Source organism: Eptesicus fuscus, chromosome 13 (genome assembly GCF_027574615.1).
Source record: "Eptesicus fuscus isolate TK198812 chromosome 13, DD_ASM_mEF_20220401, whole genome shotgun sequence".
Lineage (NCBI taxonomy): Eukaryota > Metazoa > Chordata > Mammalia > Chiroptera > Vespertilionidae > Eptesicus > Eptesicus fuscus.
Window position 1 is genome coordinate 76,880,162 of NC_072485.1, and position 10,467 is coordinate 76,890,628.

Consider the following 10,467-nt stretch of genomic DNA (forward strand, 5'->3'; position numbering starts at 1 on the left):
AGCAGCCAAGAGGAAGCTGTAGGTTGTGGCGCTCAGGGAGCTGAGCTTGGTGGGGCGGGACCGGGGCAGGAGGGGCCTAGGATGGGTAGTGGGGTTGGGCAAAGCTGCAGTCAGAAGGCAGGTGGAGGGGGTAAATGGCTTGGGCAGACTGCTGGGCACTGCTTTTGGCATCACAATGCTGCTGACTAGTGTTGATCCTGAGGGGCCTGGGCATCCCGGGAGCCGGTTCCTCCAGCCGGGAACCCCCTGGAAGCACTGACACTGGCCCAGACTCAGTGACGAGCAAGGCTTTACTTGTAATGATGTTACTGCGATCCATACAAACAGAAGGCCAGATGGAGGCTTCTGCTTCCAGCTCTCAGAAACTACAGATCAATAAAAGGACAAATTAGAGGGATGCCTACAAAACGGATGCAATGTAGATTAATAGCGTAATTAACTGGTTAATTTAACGTGAAGAATGACTTCTTAATTGCTGTAAAATAGACACAAAACGTAACCCTTTCAACCATGTTTAAACGTCACTGAGCACGCTCACAGTGCTGTGCCACCATGGCCACTCTCCATCCCCCCAACTCTGTCATCTCCCAACAGCTGTCCCACGGAGCAGCAGGTGAGGTTTGGTGGGACAGAACTGTCACCTCGTGTCTACACTGTCATCAGGCAGGTTTGGGGGAGGGGGAGGCCTTGTACTCCTTGGTGTGTGGGGTGACACAAATGGCCCATGGTTTTTTCATTCAACCCAACCAGGAGATCTGCACCCACACATCACGTGGCTCTCACTCAGTGAGGACCCCACTCACCCACTGAGTCAGCCTCTGTGCCTTGGTGGCAATGTGGGGGGCACACACATGTGCCTCTGGCCTGTGTCTTAATTTAGTCAGACTCAAAAACTGAGGGCTTCTTTGATGAAAACGGATTTCCATTGCAAATTGTCCCTGTGAGAGACAAGTTCTGCCTTTGTCCCCGCAGACGGAGGGAGACTGGGCATTTTCTCATGAGCACATGCGACCCCAGCACGCTTGCCTGTCCCGTGCCAGACACAATGCACACAGCAACCCCGTGGTTAGAAAGCAGTCTGAGAGATGACTCAGAATAGTTATCATGGAAATAAAAACACAAAACAAAAAAATGTGTAGAGAGCTTGTAGTTCTAAAAATACCTTCTGGGCCCTGGCCAGTGTGGCTCAGATGGTTGGGCGTCACCCTGTGCACTGAAGGTTCCATTCCTGGTCAGGGCACATGCCCAGGTTGGGGGGCTTGATCCCCTGCGGAGGGTCGGGGGGCATGCTGGAGGCACTACTTGGCATTTCTTTCTTACATTGATGTTTCTTTCTCAAGACCAATAAAAAAAAATGTTAAAATAAAAGGAATACATTGAGAGCTCTGCAGCTGGGGGGTGGGTTAGAAGGGGAGGGAAGGGCAGGAAGAAGAGCCTGAGTTTTCTAGAGGAGATGAGGCCCCCTGGGGGCGGGCAGCAGAAGATGCTTGTGAGGGAGTCTGGTCTAGAGGAGCTGGTGCTGTGATACATGGGACAGGTAGCCCCAGGCAGGAGGAGTCCCAGGTCTGCACCTTAGGCACTGGCCAGGAATGGGGGGAGGGGAGCACGAAGAGGGAAGATGCTAGGCTTGAGTTTTGTGGCAGGCAAAATGCCTATCCGCCCAGGTGCCCAAGTCCTAATCCCCAGAACCTGTGAATATCTCTTGCATGACAAAAGGTGTTACCCCTGGCAGCAAACAATATGTATTTGGTGTTTTAGGAAAAGACCTGGGAGGAACCAGGGAGCTGGGACAGGTGAGGCCAAGGCTGTAAACTGGTGCTAGGAGATGGTGTGCAGGAGTGGGCAGCAGAAGGAGGAAACCAGGAGCATTTCACAGAGAATGGTCAAGAGAAGTCAATGCCTGGAGGCTGAGCGTGACTGAACAGGTATGGGTTTGCAACCTGCAACCTCAGCAAGTGCTGGGAAGATGCAGTGAGGATGGAGGCCAGTGAATGGGGAGGAAACGGGATGGATGAGGGCCTGGTGACCTTGGAGGTGGGGTGACTGACAGAGCTCCGTGTGTGTCCAGAGCACTCAGGAGGGGTGGGCAGACCAGGGCATGGACCCTTTGTTCCAGAAGACACTTGATCCAATTCCCCTTGATTAGTCTGAAATCTGGGAAACATACAGGCCTCCCTCTTTTTCAGGGGAAAAGGGTGAAGAGAGCAAAACATGCCCCTCACTTCAGCTTTCAAGTTGACTTGTCTACACCTTTATTAGAAACATACAATTTCATGAGTGCAAAAAATAAGGTACATGGGTTGCTATGAGAACTCCTTGGTCAAAAATTGTAGCAGCTCCCTCCTTAGGGTGGGTGGAACTGACCCTGTCAAGGCCGTGGCTCTGATCGGACATCAGTCCTGTCTGTTCTGGGAGAGGCTACAGAAAGGCCCAGAATGTTCCGCCTGGAGGCAGCCTTCGCCACCTGGGTCAGACTCGAACCATATGCTCTCCAGGGGCAGAACACCCCACCAAATAGTCCAGGTTACCCCACACATCAAAGAAAATGTGGAAAACACCCAAGTACAGTAACCCTGTCATCAGGAAGTAACAGTTCTCAGATGCTTGCTGTGTACATTTCACTTCTTGTGCCCACCTGTGCTTTGTACAAGCTGTGTGTGTATATTTTATGTTTCCTTGTTTTACAAAACCGGGGACACTGTGCATCCCAAGGACAGGCTGCGTGTCCTATTCGACCGAGTCCCACCGCCAAGCTCGGTGGCAGTCCCATGGAAGCCCCCCGACCACGTGCATGCTTCTATCTGGCTCGAAGCCCTCATCTTCAGGGGCCAGATTCTCTTGCAAGCTCACCCCACTCTATGGCTCTGACCTGGTGGCACACAGCAGCCCAGGGCTGGGACCCTCTGGGCCCAGCAGCATCAGTTGGAGGCATTTTGTCACCCATCACCTTTGCCGAGTTTTACAACTCAAGATCCAAGCTTTGAGTGCAATTAGATCACACAGTGGATGACGTGAGGCTGCCCCAAAGCTAGGGCTCCTTCTCCCTCACCACAGGGACAGGAGTCCTGGGATGTCGGTGCCTCACTGGGTGATGGGCCACTGGAGCAGCTGGCAGCAGAGCTGAGGACTGAGCCTGTCTCTCTCACAGGCAATGGAAAATTTTGGGTACAGCAACCATGCCCATCAAAGCCTCTATTGGAGCACCTGGCATGATGGAGGGCTGGGGTTCTTATGGCATGTGGGAGAGTAGGATGTGGGGGAGGTAGGATGCTGCCAGCTGCTCCACACTTCCCCATTTCAGCAGTGGACACCACAAACCATAGGAATGGCAGAACCTCTAAAACCTATCTCTGGGCAAGAAATATGGACACACTGCCCAGAAAACTCAATTCTCAAAGCTTCCCATTCGGGAAGCCACTCACATTTGTTGACGGTGATGACGTCTGCTGTCCAGAACTGGGCCTGGCCTGGAGGCTTGAAGAGGGCGCTGCTGGTAGGTGGGGGTGTGGCATTAACACAGGGCCGAGCCAGGCTGTACGGGCCTGAAACCAGCTCAGCTCCTTGGCAGCACTCAGACCTGTGATGCGTTAGTTAACACCTGTGTTTCGGGCAGGCTTTCGGGGTGAACAGAGTAGGGCCAATTCTATCCTGTGTGCTGCTGTGGTCCCAGCTCCTGGCATAGGAAATATCTGCTGAAGGTATGGGGGCTCAAAGGCTGGGTCCCTGCTTAGTGGGGGCAGTGGCTAGGTCCTCAGCAACCAGGGTGAGGCAGCATGCATGACATCTCATCACATGTGGCTGTTCCAAGGTGACAGCTGGAAGGCCTAGACTAGGGACACCACTTGGCACCCGGGTGCCTCTTGGAGGTAGGCAGGGCCCAAGCAGTGAACGCTGCCCTCCACAGACACCGGTTTCCTGAGGGTGACACTCCCCTATTCAGAGGTGGGGCAACTGTGAGGAAATGTGGCCACTCACAGGCTGAGCCCAGGATGGGCTGCGAGAGAGACCATGATTGGCTGAGATGGGACTCTTGAGAATATGTGATATAAAATCGATAGAAATGGAAAATTACCTGTAATAGGGAGATTTTTGCTATAAAGGCATTTGCTTAGTGGGATTACTGTAGAAACAGGAAGATTGCTTTAAAATTATAGGATCCCACAGGATCCCTTTCCCTTGCCAATTATGTTACCAGAAAAACAGTGATTTTGATACAACAGTAACTGTGGATTCACAGGAATCATAGTCCTTCTATGAGCTCCAGCCTTTGAGCCCTCACACTTTCCGCAGGACTGAGTGTAGAGCTGACTGTGCGATCACTTCACTTCTGAACACCGAACAGGCACCACCTCAGAGGAGACAGCTCCCTCAGGGGCAGGGGCTGGAGCAGGGGTGCTTCTCGCCCATGCCGCCTGCCCTAGCACATGGTCTGCACGGATAGCCTCATTGGGGGGAGGGGGGGCGCAGGACGAGCAGAGTGGGCTCTGAGCTGGCGCACTGCCTCCGATCTCAGCTCTGCTGGCACCAACCCCAGGTCCCTCCAGAGCCTTAACTCTGAGCTCCCTCCCTCCCCTGAGAATCGTGAAGTAACAACCGCTGCTAGATTCCTTCTATGTGCTGATATGGTCCCAAAATCCCTCTGCAGGAACTCACTTAATGGAGACCAGACTCCCTTTCACAGAGGTGATCAAGAAGAATGAATGGATGAATGGGTACCAGGCCCGAAGCTCCACCTGGCACACAGCGTGTGCTAAGTCAGCGCTTTGGCTGAGATGCCTGTGGCTGTGCGAGTGAGCGCTGGGGTCCCTTGTCCTGGCTCACTGCGAGGTTTTCACAGCGCAGGCGCACGGAAGTCCGGGTCAAGCTCGGTGGAGGGGTCAGGAGGAGGCTCTCGTGCTGGGTGCGTCCCAGGACATGAGGGACACAGTGCTGCTTCCACTCTCGTTCTCACGCTGGAGGCCCCGGGCCTGCTGGTCCTCCTCGATGAGGTCCGCCACCAGGTTGAGCCGGCAGGCCCTGAGCGCCTCCACAAGGTGGGGCACGGCCGCTCCCTCCCGTGCGGTGCTCTTCCAGACTCTCAGCGCCTCCCTCACCTGCTCCATCAGGTTCCGGGGATACTTCACCTCGATGGCATCGATCTTGCCGTCAGACACTTTAAGCTGACGAGCCAGTCTTCTCCAGTCCTTCCCCACGTGATCGCATATGATGTCAAACGCTGCATAAAGGTCTAGGGAAAGAAAGAACAAAACGACTGACCAGAGGTTTGGGGTGGCTCCTCTGTGCTGACCCAAGTGCTGGCTACACCCGAACTGTGGATTCACAGGAAGCATAGTCCTATGAGCCCCAGCCTGTGAGCCCCACACCTAGCAGGACTCAGTGAAGAGCTGACTGTGCGATCACTTCACTTCTGAGCACCGAACAGGCACCACCTCAGAGGTCCTCTTGCAAAGCTGAAGTCACCTGGTAGCAGAGGGGCTGGAGGTCACAGAAAGCCCAATAGTGACTCCTAATCCCACCCCAGCCAATGCCACCCCAAAACATGGAGGTGTGGCCTGCTGAAGACTTGGTGGCTGGGATGGGCTGTGGTAGAACTATCTGTTTAGGACAGGGGACACTGAAGAAAGGGCTGGGAGTTGCTAGAAGGAAGGAAATGGGGCCACTCCCCTATCCCATCCTGAACCATGGCCTCTAAAAGGATATATCCGTGTCAGCTCCCTGGAACCACAAATGTTAACTTAATCAGAAAAGGGTCTTTGCAAATGTAATTAAGTTGAGGATCTCGAGATGAGGCCATCCTGGATTATGCAGGTGGCCCTAAATCCAGTGATGAGTGTCCTGATAGGACACACACAGAGGAGGCCATGTAACCATGGGGGCAGAGACTCAAGTGTCGTGGCCGCCTGGAGCCCCAGGAGCAGGACGAGGCAGGAAGGACCACCCCCACAGCCCGAGGAGGGAGCACAGCCCCGAGACACCTTGGCTTTGGACTCTGGCTGCTTACTGTGAGAGAATCAAGCTCTGCTGCTTTAAGCCACCGAGTCTGTGGGGATTTGTATGGCAGCCCCAGACTGACCACCAGTCTTCAGTCCCTGGCTACCATGTCCTCAAGTGCTGAAGCTACTGCTGAGATCAACCAGCTGGGCACTACAGACCACAGAAGGCTGTTCTGGGATGGGGAGAGAGGCCAGAGGACAAAATGTTCCTGCAAATTCCCATCTCCAGCTACAAACCAGAGACACTACGGCCGTTTGTACAGATGAGAAAACCGAGCACAGAGAAGGCCAGTCAGTTTCCTGAGGTCAGACAGCCAGACCAGGGCAGAGCCAGGTCACAAAACCCTGACAGCCTGACTCGTTAGGCTAATTCATCTATACTAATAAAAGGGTAATATGCTAATTAGACCAGGCTGACCGGAAGATGTCTGGTCCTCTGGTCCTCCTTCTGGACAAAGCCACAGTGGTAGGGGCTGAGGCAGAGGCAGTTAGGGGTGATCAGGCTGGCAGGGGAGGGCGGTTAGGGGTGATCAGGCAGGCAGGTGTGTGGTTAGGAGCCAGCAGTCCCGGATTTCGAGAGGGATGTCCCAGATTGGAGAGGGTGCAGGCCGGGCTGAGAGGGAGCCCCCCACCCCGCCCCCCCGCACAAATTTCATGCACCAGGCCTCTAGTCTTCTACAAAAGAGTACCAAAGAATCACCCCTTATCAACCCTCACACCTGCTCTTCACCTTCTAGTGCACTTCCCTACAACCTAAATAAAAAACACAGACACACACATATATCTCCCCCACTGAAAATACTTGAAGATACAGTTTTCCCATGTCCTGGTTTGTCTGTCAAGCACTGTGTGTAAATCTATCTACTTTTAGGCAGAGCTGTGCTGTCCGCTTGCCACCAATAATAAGCACCAGTGCTTATGGAGTGATACCCATGGAGTCACTCTGAATATCCTTTTTGGGTTCAGTGACAGAATAACCCATTTCAGGCCACAGCCTGAAGCCCCTGAAGGGCGCCTCCCCCAAGCACTTCCACGCCCCGCCCGGTTTTAGAATATGGCGTGGCTGAGAAACCCGGAACTTGGGTTTCACTTTTACTCTTGGAGGCCTCTGCAAGCCACAGGTGCGGGTGGCGGAGGGGGTGCCTGAGAGCGGGGCAGGAGCCACTGCAGAATGGACTTGACAGGCAGAAGGCAAGTGCGGGCAGCAGAGGCTCCCGCGACCCTTTCCCACCCGGAGGAGGTTAGCAACGCCTTTTCCTTCCGAGTATTTTCTCTTATTTAGACGGAGCCAGACTCTGCACCAAAAATACTGAACTTAGGGGGTGAGTGTCCATGCCCTGCAGCCTAGGGTGAGTTCACTGTTCTGAGGGTTGGTTCTCCCACGTGTCACCGGTGTTCCAAGGGGGTTTAGGGAAAACTACGCAAGCTCAAAGCTGGCAACGGTTAGACGCCCCGGCAGACCCGCAACGCGGCCTGCTGGGCAGACTGGCTCCGCCTCCCGGCCCCCGGCCGCCAGCCCCCAGCCCCCGGCCCGCGCCCACCTTGCTCCTCCGGCGCCGCCCGCCCCGCCGCGCCCGCCTCGTAGTCGTCCAGGAGCCGCAGCAGGTCTAGGCGCCGCAGGGACACGAGCAGCTCGCGCAGCAGCTCGGTGCGCTCGCCGTCCAGCTCGTTCTGCTCGAGCAGCACAGAGAAGAGATCCACGCCGCTCTGCACGCGCTCCATCTTCCTCTTGCTTATGCGGCCTTGGCACAGGAACTTGAGCTCGGTCAGCTCGCCGCTCGACAGGCCGGTGGACACCGAGTGCAGCAGCACCAGGAACGGATCCATGGTGGCGGCCGCCGGGCGGGCGCGTCCCGAACCCGGCCCGCCGCTCGCGTCCCCCGCTCCGGCTCGCCACCCCCGGCCTCGGCCCGCCGCCCGCCCGCCAGCCGGCCTGCGCCCCGGGGACTCGGGCCGCTCCGAGTCCCTCTTCACAAACCCCGCATTTCGACCCCGACACCGGAAGTCCACTGAGGGCCTCCTATGGGCCTCGCGAGAACTCCGGAGCCTCGCGAGAACTGCGGGACTCACGCATGCGCCCGGGGCCCGACCGTAGCCGTTTACGCCTGGGAGACGCGCCGCCGCCTCCAGGGGGCGCCCCAGGCAAGGTACCGGCGCGGGTGGGGTGGCATCTGCGCCTGCGCTCTTCGGACCTTCTGTCTCCTGATGGAAAATTATAGCCTTGGAACTCCGGAGACCCCGGTTGTGGGCGGGAGTGCGGGCCTGCGTTTCCTGTGGAATGTGGCAGTACAGGTGCTGATGATAAATTCATTTATTTATTGACATTGGTGGTGGTGCATGTCCTTTAGTGCCCCCTGTGCACCTGTGTGCGGAAAAGATTATTCAGAGGTTTATTTAGGTGGTTAAGTTTAATTGATATTTGATTTTTAAAGTTGTAGTCATTGATGCTTTGAATGCTTTTTAAGCCTTTATTGAGCGCCTACTGTGTGCCAGGCAATAGGTGCTGTGGACAAATTCGGGAAGTCCCTGCCTGCTAGAGCTTAGTCATCAGTACACTAGTTTACAAAACGCAGATAAGCAAGTGCAGTGTACCTGAGGTCAAAGCTGCCGGGGGTGGGGGTGGGGGTAGAGGTAGGGGTGGAGGGGGGCGGGGCAGAGCCTGAGCCGAGTTGAGGCACAGGGGATGGCCAGGTTCCAGGAGCCCCAGGGAGACCAACAGGTCTGCAGCAGGGGGGTGGGGGTGGAGGGTGGAGGGGCTGAGGGAAGTCAAGGGGAGGTCAGGGAGGGGGCCCGTGAGGATCGGCTTTTCTGCTGAGATGGAGCCCTTGCAGAGTGTGTGAGAAGCAAAGGCATTTGAGTTACATTTAAAGAAAAAGAAAATAATATACACTGAGTGGCCAGGTTATTATGATCTCTGAACGCATAATAATCTCGCCACTCAGTGTATATGTATCTCAAATGGGTACCAAAAGTATTCTAGACTTTTGCTGGAGATCAACCACCTATTTGCCCTGAGCTTTCTATCAGCCAGTGCAAAGGGGGAAACTGATCAGGCGCACGATTTATAGTATCTTTGATATCAAATAAATGAGGTACTCAAGAGACGTACACTGAGTGGCCAGATTATTATTCGTTCAGAGATCATCATAATCTGGCCACTCAGTGTGTGCATATATATGGGAGATGAGAGATAACTCACATACCATACCACTTACCCTTTTAAAAGTGTACAATTCACTGGTTTTTCGTCTATTCATAAGATTGTCCAACCCTTTCCATTAGCTAATTTTAGAACATTTTCATCACCCCAAGTAGGAACCTGCCACCCATTAGCAGTCACTTCCTTCCCTCCTCCTCCCCCCAGCCCCTGGCACCTGCTAATTTACTTTCTGCCTCTGGATTTGCGTGCTCTGGGCACTTCATACAACTCGAACCATGCACCGCGTGGCCTTTGGAGCCTGCTTCCTTCTCATCGAGCAGAATGTCTTCAAGGCTCACCCACGACGTAGCAGGCGTCCGTGTTGGTTCCTTTTTACGGGTGGGAAGTCTTCCATGGACGGACGGACCACATTTGTTCACCAGTCATCAGCTGATGGACATCCCGGTTGTTTCCAGATTATTATGAATAATGCTGCTATGAACTGAGTAATATATTTAAAACCTTTTTAATTTATTGATTTTAGAGGGAGGTGGGGACGTTGATTTGCTGTTTTACTCATTTATGTATTCCTTGGTTGACTCCTGACCAGGGATCGAACTCACAACCTTGGCATAGAGGGACAATGCTTTTAACCCACCGAGCAACGCCAGCCGGGCTCTGCGTAATATTTTTAAGGAATCGTCCTGCCCCCGAGTAGAAGCCACGGGACTCTGCACTCATCCTGATGAGGGAGGAGAGTCCCTGGGCTGAGTGCAGTGCAGGGGATGGGAGGGGTGAGGCCCTCTTCAGATTTTGGGGTGGACATAAACAAGAGGAACTGAGGGTGCTTGTGCATTGACTGACCTGGGGAAGGTGGGTGGGTTTGGGGGAGGACCTATTAGACATGCTGACTGGACAGTGGGATGTACAGGAAGAGGGTTTGGGACAGAGATCTTGGCAGCGATGTGAGTTTGGGAGTATTCCGCAGATAGATGGTGCTATGATGGTTAATTTTTAAAAAACACATTTTTTATTGATTTCAGAGAGAAAGCGAGGAGAGAGATAGAAACATCAAGGAAGAGAGTGAATCATATGTTCCAGATGTGGGTCCCACATCAGATATAGGAGGTGCAAACATTGCCTCCCATTTGGTGAATTGCCATTTAGCTCTGTCGATTGTATCCTTTGATGCAATCTAACTAGAGAGATGGCAGTGTGAGAAGGACCCCCGCCAGCTCTGGATTGAAGATTGTGGGATGGGTCTGGCCCTGCCAACACCTTGGTTTTAGCCCAGTGAGACCTGTGTCAGATGTCTCACCTAGGGAACTAGAAGTT

General features: G+C 54.1%; 1 protein-coding gene across 2 annotated transcripts; it reads right to left on the reverse strand.

Moving 5' to 3' along the window:
- Nucleotides 1-308: 308 nt before the first annotated feature.
- Nucleotides 309-8,017, reverse strand: FADD (Fas associated via death domain). Of its 2 annotated transcripts, XR_008557902.1 has the most exons (3): nt 7,535-8,017; nt 4,654-5,227; nt 309-365 (listed from the first exon to the last, which is right to left on the reverse strand). XR_008557902.1 is itself a non-coding variant. In XM_008147006.3 (2 exons), exons 1-2 carry the CDS (start codon nt 7,818-7,820, stop codon nt 4,878-4,880), a joined length of 636 nt encoding a protein of 211 aa, XP_008145228.2. In that variant the 5' UTR covers nt 7,821-8,017; the 3' UTR covers nt 2,236-4,877. The 2 variants fall into 2 exon arrangements, 1 of the variants encoding a protein (XP_008145228.2); XM_008147006.3 differs by lacking the exon at nt 309-365 and having other exon boundaries at nt 2,236-5,227.
- Nucleotides 8,018-10,467: the final 2,450 nt, after the last annotated feature.